This window comes from Ahaetulla prasina, chromosome 13 (genome assembly GCF_028640845.1).
Source record: "Ahaetulla prasina isolate Xishuangbanna chromosome 13, ASM2864084v1, whole genome shotgun sequence".
NCBI lineage: Eukaryota > Metazoa > Chordata > Lepidosauria > Squamata > Colubridae > Ahaetulla > Ahaetulla prasina.
This window is the reverse complement of record NC_080551.1, coordinates 22,250,589-22,272,273: the sequence shown is the minus strand read 5'-3', so window position 1 is coordinate 22,272,273 and position 21,685 is coordinate 22,250,589. Positions and strand designations below refer to the sequence as shown.

General features: G+C 44.5%; 2 protein-coding genes across 2 annotated transcripts; both read right to left on the bottom strand.

Annotated features, from left to right (window-relative positions):
- Nucleotides 1–63: 63 nt before the first annotated feature.
- Nucleotides 64–7,344, bottom strand: LOC131184883 (cytochrome c oxidase subunit 5A, mitochondrial). The gene is made up of 5 exons (XM_058156704.1): nt 7,082–7,344; nt 3,295–3,408; nt 2,255–2,376; nt 1,193–1,314; nt 64–223 (listed from the first exon to the last, which is right to left on the bottom strand). Exons 1-4 carry the CDS (start codon nt 7,161–7,163, stop codon nt 1,201–1,203), a joined length of 432 nt encoding a protein of 143 aa, XP_058012687.1. The 5' UTR covers nt 7,164–7,344; the 3' UTR covers nt 64–223; nt 1,193–1,200.
- Nucleotides 7,345–19,253: 11,909 nt separating this feature from the next.
- On the bottom strand, nt 19,254–21,378 carry RPP25 (ribonuclease P and MRP subunit p25). The gene has a single exon (XM_058156452.1). It carries the CDS (start codon nt 21,072–21,074, stop codon nt 20,430–20,432), a length of 645 nt encoding a protein of 214 aa, XP_058012435.1. The 5' UTR covers nt 21,075–21,378; the 3' UTR covers nt 19,254–20,429.
- Between the last annotated feature and the right edge of the window lie 307 nt (nt 21,379–21,685).

Sequence of the window (21,685 nt, the reverse complement as noted above, 5' to 3'; positions counted from 1 at the left end):
CTTGGAATGAATATGTATGTATGTATGTATGTAATCCATAATCACAGGCTATAAGCACTAAAGTCAATTCAAACCATTTCCTCTTTATTAGGTCAACTTCACAACACATATCCAGGACTCAATAAAAGGAAGAAGTGATTTCAAATAAGTAATTATAATGTCTATATCCAGGTAATTGTTGTACAGTCACAGAACCTTAGAAGTATACTCATGGGAAGTCCATCTGGAAAAGAACAGATAGCTGGAATTAGTTTGGATGTACTCTTTTCAAGTTCCGTATTTATTCATAAGCCCCTTGAGGAGAAAGTGGATAGAAAGTTTAAGAAAAGATGTTCAATACTAGCAGCAGATGAATAGGTGGTTGCATAGAGCAATTTAAGGAACTTGTAGCATTTAATTGCCACTTATCTACCCTTTGGATGCTGCTACTTGTATACAAAAACAGCTCTCCTGATTTCTGTTGTGCTCCATGCTCTTTTTACATTTTAAAAAATAGATCTGAGAAAAACTGATGTAGAAAAGACAAACAGAGATGGTAGGCAGGAGAGGGAGGGATGGAGGAAGAAGAGAGATAGAAAGGGCAGCGTAGCATTCTAATTGGCTGGGGCTTTGCAAATATGTATTTACCTTGACATCACAGCCATTTTATGAATGGGGAAGCCCCAATCCATTCTGCGGGAGTGCCTGCAATGTATTCTCAAGACACCCAATGTGCCCCACAAACAATAAGAGGTTAAGAGACCCCCCCCCCAGTCTCCTCTTGTCCTGTAACATGGGGAGTTTTTCCTGCATTTCCACTACATGTGCTTCCACTATGAATGCGGTCTCCGTAGAACTGTTTTATTTTAGTATAAATTTGCTTGTGTTAATTGTTAATGCTATTTAGAAATACAGAGCTTAATTTTTTTTGTATTTGAGGGATTGCTGCATTTTGAACTAGTGCCCCTCCACACAAAAGAGTAAAATGACAAGATGACTGAGGTATCTCTTCATTTTTAATATACTTTAAATCTCACAGGTATTAGAGCCCAAGTATTCTACAGAAAATTGGATTCCAGTTATTGAGAACATACCAAGTATACTACATTTTCTGCAAAGAGACAGCAATGTTTTTTCTTCTTCTCTATCTTCTCTAACATGAAACAGAATAGAACATGTGCACAAGGCAAAAATTAAAGATCTGTTTTCTTACTGTTAAGTTTACGCTTTGTCCATATCAAGTTCTTCTGGAGTTGAAATTCCCAATTCATTCAAAGTTGGTCTAAGTTCCTGGATAACGTATGGATATATATCCTTGTATCTGCCTGATTTGTACTAATTCAAAGAGAACACAAGACTTCAGAATTTAAAAAGTAGATTTGGCAAGACAAACATACTTAAGCCCAAGAGCTTAACTTTTCTATGGCCCTGAATTTATCCAAGAAATATGCATAACTCAAAAGCAACCAATATCTCAACCGCCAGAAAGCTGCGATTAATTGTCACTTGTGTGGTTTCACTGAACATTATTTCTGACCACTGATCTTATTTCTGAAAAGTTCATGTCCAGAGAAGCTATAAAACATAGGTGAAGCATATGCTTATTACATTCAGCGTCTTGAATTGCCTTTTAAATTAGTATTTTATAGATAACTCAAGGCAGTGAACATACATTCCCTAGAACAACAATCCTGGCCCAAGATCACCTAGCTAGCTTTTATGCCTAAAATGAGACTAGGATCCACCATCCTCTGGTTTTTAGCCTGGTGCCTTAACCACTAGACCAGGGGTCTGCAAACTTGGCTCTTTAAGACTTGTGGACTTCAACTCCCAGAGTTCCTCAGGCAGCAAAGCTGGGAGTTGAAGTCCACAAGTCTTAAAAGAGCCAAGTTTGCAGACCCCTGCACTAGACCAAACTGGCTTTCTTGGCACTGGATGAGTGTTAATGAACTAGACGGAGCAGTCTGCACATGTAGAAGTAGACACTTTAACCCCTTATATTAAACCAGCATGCTACCTATCCTATCTCTGAGACAAGGTCAGTGAATATAAACGATCTGTCCACTGGTTCCTGCCTGATTCTTCCGCCTCTCCCACTCGAGGTCCATTCTGATTGAGGCGAATGCTTCGCTTTAAGCCGTTCCCATGTAAGGACTGGGGGAGGGGTGGGGTGGAGAAGAATCTCAGAGGTTTGTTAGTGAATGCCACTGAGGTGTGGAAGGGAACATTTCACCACCACGCTTTATATTGTAAACGGAAGGATGCCTTCACTCACCTTTACCATTTCCAAGATGCGGATTGTGGTAGCAAAGTCATTTAGCCGCCTGCACGCCCTCAAAGCTGCATCAACGATTTTTGGTTCAGGAACCATGTCTGCATCGACTAAGGTGTTAATACCTATCAAAAGAAGCGAGCATTGTAGGAGAGTGCTCCATTTATTCTAGTCCACCCCTTCTCACGTTTGCGATGTGCTTAACAAAATTGTAACATAAAATTTAATTCTTTTCTCCCTCTGTGTCTCTATTCTATCATCTTGGATTTTGCCCTGGAGCATATCAAGTGTAGTAACTCTGCTTATCTCCAGATACAAAATCTAAGACAAAATTTCAGGTTAAAATCTCAATTCTCTAACCTTTATTTCAATCTCAAAGTCTAACACTGTTAATCATAACATACTATAGTTAGTTCCAATGTAGTTGTTCAAAGTGGGAAAAAATAAACTGGAAATCTTTGTGATTTTTGCTCTGAGATCATCGTGTTCGCTCCAGGAAAGGGACCTATATAATTCCATTATTTCCCTTATGTTTTATATATTTTATTTATATAACATATAAAAATTCAATTTCCATCAAACACTGTGTGATCTGGGTACAATTATTTTTAAGCAGTCATAATCCAAATGTTTGCAATAGTATTCATCACAATAATGTTGGTAATATAATATTAACATTACCTACTTTAACAACTCTCAATTTTAACATTTCCTCTTTATGTTTCTCCATTTATAATTTGTTTCTGTTATCTAACCATTGATAAGTCCCATATAAAAAAATGAATATTTTTTTTATTCTTTGTCCTTAATAGTAAGCTTTAGTCTATCCTTTTCCGCACATTGTAATATTTTCTTAATTACACTCTCATCTGTTGGGATCTCTTCATTCTTCAATTGTTTGTGCAAACACAATTCTGGCTGCAGTTAATATAATTAACTATAAAATTCCTATTGGATTGCACAAATCAATCGAACCTTTAGAAAATATAATTTCTCTAATGCCTCCGCCCCCTACCCACCCTGATGTTTCCTACATGTGTTACCTTTCCTGAGTTCCCAGTCATCAATATCAGGTTTGTTGAAGAACATCACCCAGCGAGCGTCCAGTTCTTCATCTGTGATCTCTGCTTTGTGACCATAGCAACGCAGAGGTAGTGCTGATTTTGGGAACAAAAATGGGAAGGAGCAGAAGACAAAGATGTGAAACATTCAAGGGTGAAGCTACAAGACTACAAGGACAGGTGGTCCTGGAGCTATGACCGTAATGAGTCTGCTCCATCATGGTTGTAACCGTGATGGATGTAAAATGAGTCCAGCATTGGACATCAGAGTCTTTCGAATTCTTCCACAGAGAATATTTGTTTCCTTGTTCTAAATAATTCAACTCAGTATAACAATTAAATATCGTATAAGCATAAAGATACTAAGTTACTAGGGACATTTAATACTGGATTACTTCAGAATGTTGATTATTCAAGGTATAGAAAGAAAATACTAACATGAGAACAGCCTAAGTCTATATTATATTAATATAGTATATTAGTATAATATATAGTAATAATATAGGAGAAATAATATAGGAGACAAGTCTGTGGTTTAAATCCTGTAGAACACTCTTAGCATTGGAGGCGAGACCTTCTTTCACCCTTTGGCCTTCTGGAAAAATATTAAAGCTTGGTTTAGCCCTCTGGCTTGGGGGCCCAAAGGGGATGCTCACTGCTGGAGGTGGCTGATGGGATAAGAAGACCTCAACTCTGTACTGTCCATCTCCTGGTTGTTGGCTTCTGGGTAGTTTTAATTTTTAACTACTTTTTTAATTTATCTTTTTGTGATCTGTAAGCCACCCAGAGTAGCCTTATCGGGGAAATGGGTGGCATATAAATTTAATAAATAATAAAGAAGTTGGGAAATTATTTGACGTTTTTGGAATTTCACTTCGCTAATCTTAGTATTACAATCTTTTAAGGAGTGAATGAGGAAACCTTGTAATGTTTTTTTTTTTTTTATTGAAAGAGTTTTAAAAAACAAAAACATTTTCCCCCCTTTTCCCCCCTCCCTCCCCAAAAAAAAACACCCCTTCCCCCCCCCCCCCCGCTTCCTTGTAATGTTGATTGATTAATGCCGATTCTTATTTACACAAAAGTGCCTGGTAACAAATTCGTATTAAAAGGCGCATGCCTTCATGAGCATATATAAACTGCTTAAATATTTAAAGTGCAGTTTCATTTCCCTCATCTGCCCAATTCTCCCAACACTGAGGAATTAAACTTTCAACATCTGTTAAGCAAATGGGCCTTTGGAGATATTAAAATATCATCAACGTAATATAGCAATTCTGAAAATAATATCTTATGTGCCCTGATTATTTATTCAGCATATACCAATGTGCCTTGATGCTAGGTATATAAAGAACTTTAAGGCAGAACTGCGTGAAATAAAATCTTGAGCGCAGCAAATAGGAGTAACGTATTCTTGAGGCAGCAGCCTCCAAGACCTGTTCCTACTCTGAAATAGGAAAAAAGCTGAAAAGGAATACCACTGTAAAATCTAAAGTAAAATTCAGTCACACAAGGCTGTGGACCTAAAGGTACAAAGTCCATGAGGAGAGAGGAAGGGAGGCCGGGAGGCTACAACCAACAGGCTCTTCAACTAAAGCTTGTTGATAAAAGGGAGTAAAAACACAAAGGAATATCGTTTCAACTTCCTTTTAAGTTATTAAACTTTTCTTGCACTGTACATTGCTGGATGTGGCCTATTCAGAATAGAAGCTATACCTTACATTTTAAATAATGTCATTAATAGGTATAAATCAGAACGTATGTCACTGACAGATGTTTGAATCTCATTTCAGGAGAGCCAAAGGCAACACATATGATTGTCTTCAATCATGACACCAGAGAAAAAGGGAGATTATGCTTTAATCCACCCAAGCAGAGCAGAACAAGAGCATAATATACATTTTCATAGCGAGAGAATATATTGCCTTCCAAAGAAACAAACAAAAAAAACACACACCCAACTCCAGATACGATCACATAGGGTTAAAAATAGATGGACTTTAGATAAATAACCTCATCCATGTCACTATTTACTGTAATATTTGTTCATATTATATAGTATTATACAGTATATGCAGAGGTAGAGAAGCCCAGGTCACAGCTGGGCGGGAGGGAGAGAGATGAGAAAGAGGAAGGAAGGAAGGAAGGATGGATGGATGGATGGAAGGAAGGAAGGAAGGAAGGAGACGAGAAAGAGGAAGAAAGGTAGAAAGGAAGAAAAAAAGAAAAAGATGAAGGAAGGAAAATGAGAAAAAGGAAGGAAGGAAAGAAGGAAGGAAGGAAGGAAAAGAGTAAGGAAGGAAGATGAGAAAGAAGGGAGGAAGAGGAAGGAAAATGAGAAAGAAAGAAGGAAGGAAGATGAAAAATGGAGGGAGGGGGGAAGGAAAGTTGTATGATATTTGTATTTTATCGGGCTGTAAACCGCCCTGAGTCCTTCGGGAGATAGGGCGGTATAAAAATTTGATTAAATAAATAAATAAATAAAAAGTGATAACAAAAGAAAGGAAGGAAGGAAGGAAGGAAGGAAGGCCATACAGCTCTAACCCTGCTGCCTTTTAAAAAGGCCTTAAAGCAGGTGTCCCCACAACCTTCATCTCATTGACCCCTTCATAAAGATGCTCCCCAACATTTATTCCATCAAAAACAATCTAATCAAGACTCCCTGAGCTAATAGTCCACCCCTCCCCCCCCACCACTTCCCTTGGGTGTCACTCAACACAAACCCTTCTGGGCAGCCCTTTGCACTCAAAGGCCCTTTTGCTGTCCAGCACCAGGCAGGGGACCTTGGGGGTGGGTGACAATCCGCCTTTGAGGGGATAAAAGGTCACTGGGGCAATCCTCTCCCCTCTCCCCCCCCCCACACAACCCTTTTGCCTTTTAACCCCAGAGAGCGCCAGATCTCCTCCTGGGGGAGAGGGGAAGTGTGTGTAAGGGGCGGGGAGGGAAATCCACCTTTGAGGGGATAAAGTCTCACTGGGGCAGTCCTCTCCCCTCTCCACCCACAACCCCTCCCCACGCAACCCTTTTGCCTTTTAACCCCAGAGAGCCTGGATCTCCTGGGGGGGGGGGAGAGGAAGTGTGTGTGTGTTTTTGTGTGTGTGTGGGGGGAATCCACCTTTGAGGAGGATAAAGACTCACTGGGGCAGTCCTCTCCCCCCAACACACAACCCTTTTGCCTTTTAACCCCAGAGAGCCTGGATCTCCTCCTGGGGGAGAGAGGAAGTGTGTGTGTGTGTGTGTGTTTGTGTGTAAAGGGGTGTGTGTGGAATCCACCTTTGAGGGGGATAAAGACTCACTGGGACAGTCCTCCCCCACCACCACAAAAAAAACCCCACCCACCCCCCTTTTGTCTTTAAAGCCTCTCCTGGAGCGAGCTCGGTTTCCTCTCCTGGGGGAGAGAAAGAGAGCGACGGGCCTCCCCCTTCCGCCCTCAGGCCTCGCCTTCTCTCCTCAGCCAGGCCAACCGGTTCAATGTCACCTTCTCGCCCGGGGACTCAAGAGGAGGGAAGCGGGGGAGACAACCCGGGACAACACCCCCTCCCCCCTCACTCATATGTGTGTGTGTGTGTGTGTGTAACCGCCTTGCAGGATGATTTCCTCTTCTCCCCCCCCCCAGCGTCAAATTTGACAGGAGACATGTGAGTGGGGGGGAAAGGGGGATGAAAGGGTCGCAGGGGAAGATGGGAGTTGTAGTCCCCCCCCTCTTGTGGAGAAGAGAAAGCCGCTTTTCCTGTCAGGGGGCTCTGAGGGGATTCTGAGGCGGGGGGCTCACCTGCCGCAGCGGGCGTCCTCAGGGCCAGGCCGCGCAGGGCGGGAGCGGCGCAGCTGCGGAGGAGCCGGGCGGCGGCCAGCATGGCGGGAAAGAAAATAAAACGGACGGACGGACGGAAGGGAGGCGAAGGAGACGGGCGGTTGAGCGCGCGACTGAGGCTCCTCGCGCGGCCCCCACCACCCCGGTCACCCTTCGGCGCGCGGAGGACAAAAATGGGACGAGCCGGGCTACGGCGGCGCGCGAGGGACAAGCGGCGGCACGCCACGCCACGCCACGCACCTACGCAGGCACGCGGGAGGGCGGGGCATAGGCGGGAAAGGATCCAGGCAGGCGGGCGGATGCGCGCGCAGGCACGCGTGGGGGCGGGGCAAGGAGGGAAGGGAGCAAGGCGGGCGGGCGGATGCGCGCGCAGGCGGCCTCGCGGGGCGGAGCGTTCCAAAGGGGTGGGGGGAAAAAGGAAGGGCGGGGTTTTCCGCTTGCGCACCGGGGCGGGGCTTGTACTTGGCCGGCTGCCTTGCTGGCTGGCTCTCTGGCAGCCAATCAGAGGAGGGCGAGGAGTAATTCCAGAGCAGAATTATAAGAAAGAAAATAAAATAAAAGTGGCAGATTGCAGGAATGTTCAATTCTGCAATTTTAATTGTAATAAAACCAGAAAGGTGGATGATGAATAGATCAAGTTATGGTGGGATTTATTTATTTATTTATTTATTTTGTTTTATTTGTTTTATTTTATCTATTTATTTATTTATTTTGTTTTATTTATTTATTTGTTTTGTTTTATTTGTTTTGTTTTATTTATTTATTTTGTTTTATTATTTATTTGTTTTGTTTTATTATTTATTTATTTATTTATTTTGTTTTATTTATTTAATTTAATTTAATTTATTTATTTATTTATTTAGCATGGCTTGGCTGCCTAGCTGTCTCCCTGTTGTGAGATCTACTGCTTTGCTGTCCACCTGGAGATTTTCCTAAACTTTCAAACATTTAGGGATGAGGGTGGCTGATGTCCCAAACTGGCTGCCTTCTGCCCTGCAATCGGGCCTTTTCCTCCTCTCTCTTTCTTTCCTTCCAAGCCTACACTGCTGTTTTAAGTAATCTCGCTTGCCCGCCTTCTTCAAGGCCGCCTCTCTACTCCTCAACCTTGAGTCATAAATTAGGTTTTGCGATGGATGGATGGTTGGCTTGGCTTGTGGCAGCACATTAAAAACACTCCGTTATAGATTTGCACCACTGCAGTTCTGTCAGCCTGCGGAATAAACCAGATAGGAATCACAGCCTATGGTGCATAATGGTTATCTTTTGAGAGCTGAATGCAACGAAATTTCATTTTAATGTGTACTGATTAGTGTATATTTAAAGAGACAATAAAATTCTATTCTATTCTATTCTATTCTATTCTATTCTATTCTATTCTATTCTATTCTATTCTTCTATTCTACTCTACTGTACTCTACCCTACCCTACCCTACCCTACCCTATTCTACTCCATTCCATTCCATATTTCTATTCCCTATTTCTAGTCTGTATTTCTATTCCGTATTTCTATTCTATTCTATTCTATTCTATTCTATTCTATTCTATTCTATTCTATTCTATTCTATTCTATTCTATTCTATTCTATTCTACCCTACCCTACCCTACTCTACTCTACTCCATTCTACTCCACTCCTTTCCATTCCATTCCATTCCATTCCATTCCGTATTTCTATTTCCTATTTCTATTCCATAATTCTATTCTATTCTATTCTGTTCTGTTCTGTTCTGTTCTGTTCTGTTCTGTTCTGTTCTGTTCTACTCTACTCTACTCTACCCTACCCTACTCTACTCCATTCCACTCCACTCCTTTCCATTCCATTCCATATTTCTATTCTATTCTGTTCTGTTCTGTTCTGTTCTGTTCTGTTCTATTCTATTCTTTTCTATTCTATTCTATTCTATTCTATTCTATTCTACCCTACCCTACCCTATGCTACCCTACTCTACTCTACTCCATTCCACTCCACTCCTTTCCATTCCATTCCATTCCATATTTCTATTCTATTCTATTCTATTCTATTCTACTCTACTCTACTCTACTCTACTCTACTCTACCCTACCCTACCCTACCCTACCCTACCCTACCCTACCCTTCACTACTCTACTCCATTCCACTCCACTCCTTTCCATTCCATTCTATTCCGTATTTCTATTCCGTATTTCTATTCCATATTTCTATTCTATTCTATTCTATTCTATTCTATTCTATTCTATTCTATTCTATTCTATTCTATTCTACCCTACCCTACCCTACCCTACCCTACCCTACCCTACCCTACACTACCCTACCCTACTCTACTCCATTCCATTCCATTCCATTCCATTCCATTCCATTTTTCTATTCTATTCTATTCTATTCTATTCTATTCTGTTCTGTTCTGTTCTGTTCTGTTCTGTTCTATTCTATTCTATTCTATTCTATTCTATTCTATTCTATTCTATTCTATTCTATTCTATTCTATTCTACTCTACTCTACCCTACCCTACCCTATGCTACCCTACTCTACTCTACTCCATTCCACTCCACTCCTTTCCATTCCATTCCATATTTCTATTCTATTCTATTTTATTCTACTCTACTCTACTCTACTCTACCCTACCCTACCCTACCCTACCCTACCCTACCCTACCCTACCCTACCCTACCCTTCCCTACTCTACTCCATTCCACTCCACTCCTTTCCATTCCATTCTATTCCGTATTTCTATTCCGTATTTCTATTCCATATTTCTATTCTATTCTATTCTATTCTATTCTATTCTATTCTATTCTATTCTATTCTATTCTATTCTATTCTATTCTATTCTATTCTACCCTACCCTACCCTACCCTACCCTACCCTACCCTACCCTACCCTACTCTACTCTACTCCATTCCACTCCATTCCTTTCCATTCCATTCCATTCCGAGTGTCAAGCAGTTTTATTGGGCTCAAGGTGCCACCTTGTTCATTTTAAAAGCTCCATCACAGGGTAAAATTCACCAGACAGTTCTGCCATGGGCCACCTTGGCACGATGCATGAATCTTCTGGTGCTCGGGGGGGGGGGGCAGGGGGGAGACCTTTTATAGGTGCCAGAAGAAATGCTGAAGCTCTTAGTGCCTGTAACAATCTGACAGATGAGACACTGTGGAGCAATGTCCTGGGAGGATATATAACATTTTAAACATTGCTGGTAGAATTAATGTAAGCAGTTCCTGCCCACCGTTCCTCTAAAGTAAAAAAAAAAAAGAATGACTGATCCGCCCCCAGTCTGCGTCATGGGCCTGGTGCTTTTCATCCGCAAGGCTGCCTGAAACAAAAACCAATTATTAATTAATTAATGCCAATTACATTGAGTGGAATTAAACGCATCCATTTTGCTCCACGTTTCCTTAAAAAAAAAAAAACAACCCATCCTTACCAATCTCACACTTCAGGCTGATGATTGGCCATCTAATTTCAACAGCACGATCAAAAGAGGTTTGTTGGGAAAGGAATTTTTTGAAAAAAGAATACTGGGGCCCTCTGCCTTGTTCTACCTCTCCCCTGCTCTGCCCAGCTTAACTTTGCTTTTCCCCAGTTTCTTCCACAGCCAACGGATCCACTCTCTCGCTCTCTCTAAGCTGTTCCTCTTCCTCTTCCCCTTCAGATGCAGACTCCAGTAGGGGCATCACTCTGTCTGTCTGTCTGTCTGTCTGCCTGCCTGCCTGCCTGCCTGCCTATCTATCTATCTATCTATCTATCTATCTATCTATCTATCTATCTATCTATCTATCTATCTATCTATCTATCTATCTATCTATCTATCTATCTATCTATCCCCTTTGCAATGAGAACAATTAATCAGTGGAACATCTTGCCTCCAGAAATTTTGAATGCTCCAACACTGGAAGTTTTAAGAAGAAGAGATTGGATAACCATTTGTCTGAAATGGTATAGAGTTTCCTGCCTGAGCAGGGGGTTGGACTAGAAGACCTCCAAGGTCCCTTCCAACTCTGTTATCCTACGATTCCATGATTCCCAAGGTTCAACCTGACTTGGTGGTTTGAGTCCCTCCACACCATCCACATATGATCCCAGTTTTATTGGGAAGGACGTGGGAGAAGAAAGTCAACAAAAGGAGCGAAGGAGGACAACAGTGAAAAATTAATATTCAATCATGCAGCAGGAAGATGAGCAAAATGAATTGATCTGTGCGGCAAAGAGATAAGCATCCACCGATAGCTCCAAGGAAGCAGCTGTTTGCTGGGAGATAAGAAGGCAGTTTAACAGCAGATCCTATTAGGAGCCTCCCTGCCTCTCTCTCTCTCTCTCTTTTGTAGATTTTACAGCACATCCTGCCTTATTTTCCTTATTTTCATTCCTGTCTGCATTAAAACAGGGGTGGTGTTTTCAAAGAAAATGGCCCTTAACAATAGGAGACAGAGCTATGGTGGAATTCCAGAATGGGAAGGTCATTTTTTTTGGTCCCTCTCCAAACTTCAAAGGTTTGGGTCATTTTTTTTTTATATCCAGATTTCTCATTTTTGGCAAAACCCCCCCCCAGCTGCTCTGGCATCAGATTCGAATCCAAAGTTGGCTTGATGAACAGAAAGATACAGAGAAATTGGTTGGAGGCTTAGAGAAACCACGACCCATGTTTGACAGCTTGCAGTGGCCGATGGGAGCTGGTGGGAATGCAAAATGCTGTCTGTCAAAAGCCAAGGTGGGTGTCTCCCCCCCCACCTTTGCCAACCTTTTGTAGAGGGTCATGGTAAACGGCATTACTCTCTTTCTGAAGAGCAAGAGACGAAGGATAAGAACGTGGCTGCAGATGAATAGAAAACCGATGCTTGGCTTGAAGAGCAGACCCTCTGCATATCTCAGAAATTTTGCAAGCTTCCTGATGGACAACAATGCCTATGTCTTTGTGGTGTTGGTCAAGGGGAGAACATTATTCATAAGGTCAAGGTTTTCCAACTTGGGCAACTTTAAGATGATTGGACTTCAACTCCCAGAATTCCCCAGTCTGCTGGCTTTCATGCCCAAGGTGGGACTAGAACTCCCTGTCTCCTGGTGATTGGCTCAAAGTCCCCCAGTTGGCTTTCATGCCTAAGGTGGGACTAGAACTCCCAGTCTCCTGGTGATTGGTTCAAAGTCCCCCAGTTGGCTTTCATGCCTAAGGTGGTACTAGAACTCCCAGTCTCCCGGTAATTGGTCCAAAGTCTCTCAGTCCTCTTTCATACCTAAACCGGGACTAGAACTCTCCATCATCTGCTCTCTAGCCTGGTGCCATAACCACTAAAGCATGCTGGCTTGTGCGTTGTGTCTTACTCCAAAAAAGCACGACTACAAATCTGGGTTAACCCAGCTGCGAGTCTCATTCCCGGAAGGTCAAATCCAGCCTTGGAGTGAGCTACCTTATAGGCGCTCTCCATGGTGCTAAAAACCACTCAGTTTTAATTACAGCATATATATTTTTTTTGCTGTGTAAATATTAAGGCGTTGATTTTAAACACACGGTATGTTTCCAGCCAACTTTCAAGCTAATCGCCCCCCTTCCCTCAAAAGTAGCCCTCAGCAATCAGGTGCACGCAATTAAACCACATTATAATCAAACGTGATCACAGCCCATTGATCACCAACATTAAAATTCCAACCACAATACTCACATCAGAGGCAATTACAGCCGAACTACATTTTATGGAAATGGAACAAATAAATTGGGCATTAAGGCATCTTTTAAAGCTAGTAATGATCTGGTCTGGGTAATTCGTACATTTGTGAAAAGCCTCCATCCCTCTGATTCGAGCCCAGAACAGTGTTCAAAAAAGCGTTAAAAAAAAAAAGGATTTGGGGAGAGGGCGGATGGTGAGTTCTAGTCCTGCCTTAGCTATGAAAACTGAATGGGTGACTTTGGATCAATGACCAGGAGACGGTGAGTTCTAGTCCTGCCTTAGGTATGAAAGCTGACCGGGTGACTTTGGATCAATGACCAGGAGACGGTGAATTCTTGTCCTGCCTTAGGTATGAAAACTGAATGGGTGACTTTGGATCAATGACCAGGAGACGGTGAGTTCTAGTCCTGCCTTAGGTATGAAAGCTGACCGGGTGACTTTGGATCAATGACCAGGAGATGGTGAGTTCTAGTCCTGCCTTAGCTATGAAAACTGAATGGGTGACTTTGGACCAATGACCAGGAGACGGTGAGTTCTAGTCCTGCCTTAGGTATGAAAGCTGACCGGGTGACTTTGGACCAATGACCAGGAGATGGTGAGTTCTAGTCCTGCCTTAGGTATGAAAGCTGACCGGGTGACTTTGGACCAATGACCAGGAGACGGTGAGTTCTAGTCCTGCCTTAGGTATGAAAGCTGACCGGGTGACTTTGGACCAATGACCAGGAGATGGTGAGTTCTAGTCCTGCCTTAGGTATGAAAGCTGACCGGGTGACTTTGGACCAATGACCAGGAGACGGTGAGTTCTAGTCCTGCCTTAGGTATGAAAGCTGACTAGGTGACTTCGGACCAATGACCAGGAGACAGTGACTTCTAGTCCTGCCTTAGGTATGAAAGCTGACTGGGTGACTTTGAACCAATGACCAGGAGACGGTGAGTTCTAATCCTGCCTTAGGTATGAAAGCTGACCGGGTGACTTTGGATCAATCACCAGGAGACGGTGAGTTCTAATCCTGCCTTAGATATGAAAGCTGGCTGGGTGACCTTGGGCCAGTAATCCCCCTCAGCCCAACCCATCTCACCTTGTCATTATGGGGAAAATAGGAGGATGAAGGAGCATTAGGTATGCTCACTGCCTTGAGTTACTTATAAAAATAAGGGTGGGATATAAATAATAAATAAGTAATAAAAAAATGTCTGGCTTCACACAACTATTTAAACTCAACTGTGGTCAGGATTATACCAAACCCTTCAGGGCATCGTTCATTTCTTCTGTGATTGAAGTTTATGTAAGACTATAATCCATGGTTTGATTCAACCAAGATCTGCAAAATAATCTACCGTTGACTGCATTTGTACCTGAGAATAAGGCAAAAGCCAGCAAGTCCCATTATTTGTCAAAAATAATGTCAAAAAGTTAAAATAAAATAAATAAAATATTTTTTTATTTAAAATAAAAAATAAGAGTCAAAAAGAGGGTTGTGAAAATATCTACAAACCACTCACATCCTGGACATAAATTGTTTCAACTCCTACCCTCAAAACAACGCTATAGAGCACTGCACACCAGAACAACTAGACACAAGAACAGTTTTTTCCCGAAGGCCATCACTCTGCTAAACAAATAATTCCCTCAACACTGTCAATCTATTTACTAAGATTGTATTACTATTAATCTTCTCATCCTTCCTATTACCTATCTCCTCCCACTTATGACTATAAGCTTGTTGCTTGTATCTTTACAATTGATATTGTTTTATTTGTTTCCTAGTATGATTTGGTAGCTTATTAGTAACCTTGACTATCACTAAGTGTTGTATCTTTTTATTCTGGATGAATGTATTTTATTCTCCTTATGTACGCTGAGAGCATATATACCAAAGACAAATTCCTTCTGCACCCAATCAAACTTGGCCAATAAAGAATTCTATTCTATTCTATTCCATTCTATTCTATTCCCTCAACACTGTCAAACTATTTACTAAATCTGCACTACTATTAATCTTCTCATCGTTCCCATCACCCATCTCCTTCCACTTATGACTGTATGACTGTAACTTTGTTGCTTGTATCCTTACGATTTATACTGATATTGTTTCCTGATTGCTTATTTGTACTTTATGACAATCATTAAGTGTTGTATCATTAAGTGTTAAATTTGTACCCTATGACTATCATTAAGTGTTGTAAGTGTTGTACCTTGATGAAGGTATCTTTTCTTTTATGTACACTGAGAACATATGCATGAAGACAAATTCCTTGTGTATCCAATCACACTTGGCCAATAAAGAATTCTATTCTATTCTATTCTATTCTATTCTATTCTATTCTATTCTATTCTATTCTATTCTATTCTATTCTATTTGTACAGACCCAGCCGGTGTATGGAGTCTTTCAAAGGCCACCCTCTTCTCTGGAGCGAGTAAATATTTCTTCTCATTTCTGTAAGCGGTGAACCCAGCACATTTTTAATATCCCAACTGACACATTATTTGTCTCCCAGAAAGATGGCTTTTGATGGCTTTTTTTTCCCCTTCCTTCATCCGCTTCTGAAATGCTCACATAACCTTAGAAAAGTCTTGGTCCTCTGGTATTGTGTCACCTTTATAAGATTCGCTCAAGGTCTGGATAGCTTTAAAAGCTTTTTAAAACAGAAGCACCGTCAACACATCAGGAAGAGGGAGAGAAACCCCCACCAAAAGAAAAATAAAGACTTTTGAATAAAAACAAGATTTAAGGAATAAAGCAGAATCAGATCTCTCCTCTCCTTTAGGTTCGGGGCCCGAGGAGATAACCCTGGCCCGCTACCCAATCCCTAGGACTGTGATGGCGAACCTATGGCACGCATGCGGAGCCATATCTGTGGGCATGCGAGCATTGCCCTAGCTCAGCTCCAGCGCGCATGTGCATGCCAGCCAGCTGATATCTGGGCCATCAGAGTCCACTGGAGGTCAGGAAACAAGCTACTTCTAGCCTCCGGAGGGCCTCCGAGGGGGGTAGGAGTGGGAAAGGCTGTTTTCACCCTCCCCAGGCTCCTAGAAAGGCTCCGGAGCCTGAGGAGGGTGAAAAACGAGCATACCGTGCCATCGTGTGCCAAAAACAGGGGAAGCGCAGGGGCACATGTATGTGTGGGGGGTGGGATGCATTAAATTATGGGTGTGGGCACACATGCGCACGACCTCCTCGCACTTCCCCCGCTTTTGGCACGTGAGGGCCAAAAGATAAGCCATCATTGTCTTAGGGTTACTTTGCTAAACGTAAAGAGTGAAAACGCTAATAATACCGGCATGGTTTTCTCCTGGTGTTGTGGAAGGGCCCAATAAGTCAAAATAACTCATTCCATAGACCAAGACACTTTGGGTGCCCATTTCACATTTTGTTTTAAAAACAAAAAGAAGGAAAAAAAGGAGAGAGAAATGGAGGAGTTTCTTCAACCCATCAGCTCCCAAGTCATTCCTGATCGATGGTTTCACAGTATCCATATCTTTGTACCCTACGGAGCTCCTAAGGAGAGCATCTGTTTGCAAAATCAGCCCATCAGTGGCACACCATTAATCATTTTGACCATCTAGTACAGGGGTCTTCAAACTTGGCAGCTTTAAGACTTGTGGACTTCAAATCCCAGAATTCTCCAGCCAGCAAGTTTGGAGAGCTCTCCTCTAAGCTAAGTTCCCATCCTGGGACACACAAATGATTATGGCTAATAGCATTCCAGCCGGCAATGTCAAGGTCATCTCCATGCAGACCCGCAGTGGCCGGAGGGAGTGACTTCTACAACCCGTGAAATTGCTTTGTTGGGGAATGTGACTGATGACACTCCTTGGGGGCGGGGGAACAGGGTCATAGCCAAGGCACGAATTAAGTTGAGGTCAGAGTTGGCTTTGCTTGGATCGGGCCGATATGAAGCTTCCTAATAAATAACTGGATTTCTTTTGAAGTTTGGCGTGAGGCTCATGATTTAATTAGGGCATCGGTCAGAACCCTGACACCAAACTTGGAACCACTGAAACGCCCAGAGGTGACTATATAACTCAGCTTTCTTTAGCTTAGGATTTAGGTCAGATTGACCGGAGCTATCAAGAATGGTGATTTCAGGAACACAAGTCCAGGTTGATCCTCCTACACCAGGGGTCTCCAACCTTGGCAACTTTAAGATTTATGGATTTCAACTCCCAGAGTTTTGCTGGCTGAGGAATTCTGGGAGTTGAAGACCACACGCCTTAAAGCTGCCAAGTCTGAAGACCTCTGATCTAGTAGGACTCCTTTGCACCGCGCAAAGCTAAGCTGCAGTCCTACAATCAAACAAGCCCCCCCTAGGCGCAGGGATGGAACCTACGAATAGCTCAAAAGCTTCAAATATTTAATAGCTTCCTGTCCCTGATTTGCATCTTTCTAATCCGAGGCCTCAGATGGCAGAGAAGAGCAAAACAGGTCCATCTGTCTCTTTCTGGACTTCACTCAAAAGAAAAATCATTGGGCTGTAGCCTTGGAGCTGGCCATTAATAAACCCGACAGCTGGTAATGGAGGCGTGTGACTTCAACAGGACCTCTGCTCTTACTGACAACCCAAACATCTTAATGTAGGATTCTCAGCTCCCTATCACTCTGCAGGCTGAGAACTGGCCTTCAACAGGGGTGGTGGTGGAGGGGGGGGGACTTTGGGGAGGTTTCCTGCCTGCATTTTGGGGTCAGGTATTAAGTGACATCAAAGGACAATGGCTGGGTGGACCCCATCAAAGCTGAGCTCAACCAAGCTCAAGGTTGACTCAGCCTTCCATCTTTCTGAGGTGGGTAAAAGGAAGACCCAGATTGTTGGGGGCAAGAGGCTGACTCTGTAAACTGCTTAGAGAGGGCTGTAAAACACCAGGAAGTGGTATACAAGTCTAAGTGCTATTGCTATTTTCCTTCCTTCCTTCCTTCCTTCCTTCCTTCCTTCCTTCCTTCCTTCCTTCCTTCCTTCCTCCCTTCCCTTCCCTTCCCTTCCCTTCCCTTCCCTTCCCTTCCCTTCCCTTCCCTGTGGTTAGAGTGCAGAATTGCAGGTTAATTCTGCCCAAAGCCAGGAGTTTGATCCTGACCAGCTCAAGGTTGACTCAGCCTTCCATCCATCCTCCCAAGGTGAATAAAATGAGGACCCAGATTGTTGGGGGCAATAGGCTGACTCTGTAAACTGCTTAGAGAGGGCTGCAAAACACCAGGAAGTGGTATACAAGTCTAAATGCTATTGCTATTTTCCTTCCTTCCTTCCTTCCTTCCTTCCTTCCTTCCTTCCTTCCTTCCTTCCTTCCTTCCTTCCTTCCTTCCCTTCCCTTCCCTTCCCTTCCCTTCCCTTCCCTTCCCTGCAGTTAGAGTGCAGTATTACAGGCTAACTGTGCCCACAGTCTGGAGTTTGATCCTGACCGGCTCAAGGTTGACTCAGCCTTCCATCCTCCCGAGGTGAATAAAATGAGGACCCAGATTGTTGGGGGCAAATATGCTGACTCTGTAAACCACTTAGAGAGGGCTATAAAGCACTGTGAAGCGGTATAGAAGTCTAAGTGCTCTTGCTATCTCAGCCAGAGCATAGAACAACTCAAAGAAGCAGTGCAAGATCGGAAGCTGTGGTCCATAGTGTTATCAGGAGTCGGACACGGCTGAATGGATAACACCATCATCATTAAGTGACCTGGAGATTCGTCCTTCACTGAGCTCTGCTTGAACGTCCAACATCTCTAGAAGATTTGACGTCTGGGAAAGCTCTTCCAGGATAAACACGCCACGACCATCAACGGGAAGGTTTAATGGAAACTACAGTAAACATCTAAAGAAGATGGAACTGCACGATGAAAAAAAACGGATGGGGAACCTCCCTGATCGTTTCCGCTACAACTGACATAATGATCAGGCCCTTTTCATCCTTTAGCCATCCCCCAAACAAGGAAATAGCCCCCCCAAAACAATTAACGTTGATAAGTTACATTCAACTATGGCTTGTTCGATCAAAGTTCATTGAACCAACCACAACTGGTGGGGGGTGCAAAACAGTTCAAATCTGAAGCCCTGTTTTACAAACCAGGGTTTACAGACCCCGCTGAGCCCGAAATCAAAGAAAACACAGCCACTTCTCACCATGTGTGAATCTACTCTTGGGTCAACCAGGAGTTTTTTCCCCCTCCCCTCCCACTACTGATAAACACCCAATAAGTCCTTCAGACAGCATTGTATTCATGTTCAATATATCGTATTGCGTCAAGTACAATGTGTTCATGCAACTCTCCATTGGAACAAAAAAGCAATGCATTTCCACGTATTCTGCAAAATGTTTTCTCCTCTTACAGCTGTGCGATTAAAATAAGCTCCTCTGCATAAGCTCTTAGGAGATGTGCTACTATGGCTCTTGAGCAGCTGGTAACTCCAGTGCCTCCTTCTTTAGTCGGTTTGTCATTCTGCTGGGGGCACCTACAAAATATAGTTTCCCCCCCCGACCCATCCCCCCCTATCCCGCCCTTCACCTCAATTCGATCTCACATCCAAGGTCCACCTACACTTGGCTTTCTTCACCATCCAAATCAAAGTAGTATAAGTCCCATGTGCTTCTAAATCACTCAGGCCACCACGTCAACATAAGGGAAAACATAACAGTTGGGCTCAAGCCAGCGGTGAAATCCAATTTTTTTTCACTACCGGTTCTGTGGGCGTGGCTTGGTGGGCGTGGTGTGGCTTGGTGGGTGTGGCTTGGTGAGCATGGCAGTGTAAGGATACTGCAAAACCTCCATTCCAACCCCACTGCAAGGGACGGATACTGCAAAATCTCCATTCCCACCCCACTCCAGGGGAAGGATATTGCAAAATTTCCATTCCCACCCGACTCCAGGGGAAGGATACTGCAAAATCCCCATTCCCACCCCACTCCAGGGGAAGGATACTGCAAAATCCCCATTCCCACCCCACTCCAGGGGAAGGATACTGCAAAATCCCCATTCCCACTCCACTCCAGGGGAAGGATACTGCAAAATCCCCATTCCCACTCCACTCCAGGGGAAGGATACTGCAAAATCTCCATTCCCACCCCACTCCAGGGGAAGGATGCTGCAAAATCTCCATTCCCACCCCACTCCAGGGGAAGGATACTGCAAAATCCCCATTCCCACTCCACTCCAGGGGAAGGATATTGCAAAATCTCCATTCCCACCCCACTCCAGGGGAAGGATGCTGCAAAATCTCCATTCCAACCCCACTCTGGGGCAAGCCAAGGGCGGTATTGGCCGGTTCTCCAAACTACTCAACCGGTTTTTCCACTACCGGTTCTCCAGAACCTGTCAGAACCTGCTGGATTTCACCCCTGGCTCAAGCTCTGTTTTCCTTGAACTTGGAGATGGGCTGGAAAACCTCCAAGGTCCCTTCCAGCTGGGTTATTCTGTATGTGAGCTCAGTGCAAGCTGAAGGGGTTAAACACAAGTGACATCAACCCTACTGCAAGCAGCCCACCTTCTCTTTGAAAAGCGTCTCTAAAGGCAAATTGCAAACGCAAGCAATCGTCCTGGTAAGGCTGGCATATGGCTCGGATTATTATTTTTTTCACATTTTTTCACATTTCCCGAAGGCTGAAGGGCCTCACAGGTATTACAACCAAGTCAAAATCCACAAGTCACGTCCCCCCCCACCAAGAGTTCTTGGTTTTGGGGCTGTTTGGTTGGGCTAGTCCTCTTCGTGGGGCGCAAGCAACCTTCTCTTGGTTGCCTTCGGGGAGATCCTGCTCTCAGCCCAGAGGCTGCCAGGAGGGCTGGGAGCTTGGTAGCCCATTTGGTTGGGGTCCACCAAGTCCTTGGACAAGAGGATATAGATGGAGGGCACGTTCTTGTGGACCGTGAGATGTTCAGGAGGTCCTTCCGACCTGGGTCCTTGGTTCTCCCACACTTCCACCAAGGTCCGGTATTGGAGCTTGGTGACCTGGTGGAGACCTCCCAGCTTCCTCTTCATGATCTCCACGCAGGTGATGGTTTTGGTCACCGCCCGCCCGCAGCCACTGAAGACAATCTGACGGATCTCCTCCTTCTCCATCCTGGCCATGGCGAAGCCCATCAAGTTCCGGATTTTGCTGCCTTCCTTCACCTTCATCTCCACCACGTGGGGCTGCAAGTCGGAGAAAGGCAAGGGGCTGCCTTGCTCGGAGGTCTTCACCTTCCTGAAGTTCTCCATCCTGGACTGGACGACGGCTGCTGGGGGTCCAGCGGGGAGGAGGGCAGAGGCGGCCTCGGCTGCTTCAGAACTCATCCTCTGTGTCGTCGGAGGACCCTCGGTCAGGGTCGAGGTCCCCCCCGGCTCGGAGTCTCCCAGCTGCATCTCAGACCCCAGGGAGAAGAAGACAGTCTCGCTAAGGACCCAACCCACCCAAGACTTCTGGAGGGAGAGACTCACCGGCAATTGTCCCGAAGCCCTGAAGATCTCCACGGCTTTCCTCCGGCTGGAAGGTGGTGGGGAGCCCGACTTTCCGCCCGCTGCGTCTCCCCGGCCGGTTGCGCCTTCCGCAGCCCTCTCGCCTTCATCCTGGGACCGACCTCGGGTTTCTCGAACCGTCCGACGACGAACAGAAGCAAGGGATCGCGGATGAAGCCAGGGAGAGAGCGCGCGACTTGAAGTGCCAATCTTCCAGCTCTTCCAACGTCCCGCTCAGCTTTTCCTGGCCGGGGGGGGGGAGGGCAGAGCCCGTCCGACCACCGCCCGTCCGACTTCTCTGCCTCCGTCGAGGCGCGGCTGAGCGCCAGGACTGGGGTCCCGGCCAAACCTTCCTTTCCTTTCCTTTCCTTTCCTTTCCTTTCCTTTCCTTCCTTTGCTTCCTTCCTTCCCTCCCTTCCACGGAGTCCGGTGCCCTGCAAACAGTCCCGGCGCGCTCTCGCCGCTTCGCTCGGCGGCGCCCGAGTCTTTCAGCGGCTCAAGGACGAGCGCTGGGGCTG

Excerpts from the sequence above, each read along its gene's own strand:
- LOC131184883 (XM_058156704.1), bottom strand. The coding sequence starts at position 7,163 with ATGCTGGCCGCCGCCCGGCTCCTCCGCAGCTGCGCCGCTCCCGCCCTG. Across the intron at positions 2,377-3,294 it reads TGACTGGGAACTCAGGAAAG|GTATTAACACCTTAGTCGAT; the intron begins GTAACACATGTA and ends TTCTTTTGATAG. Across the intron at positions 1,315-2,254 it reads GCATCTTGGAAATGGTAAAG|TACAAATCAGGCAGATACAA; the intron begins GTGAGTGAAGGC and ends TCTTTGAATTAG.
- RPP25 (XM_058156452.1), bottom strand. The coding sequence starts at position 21,074 with ATGCAGCTGGGAGACTCCGAGCCGGGGGGGACCTCGACCCTGACCGAG.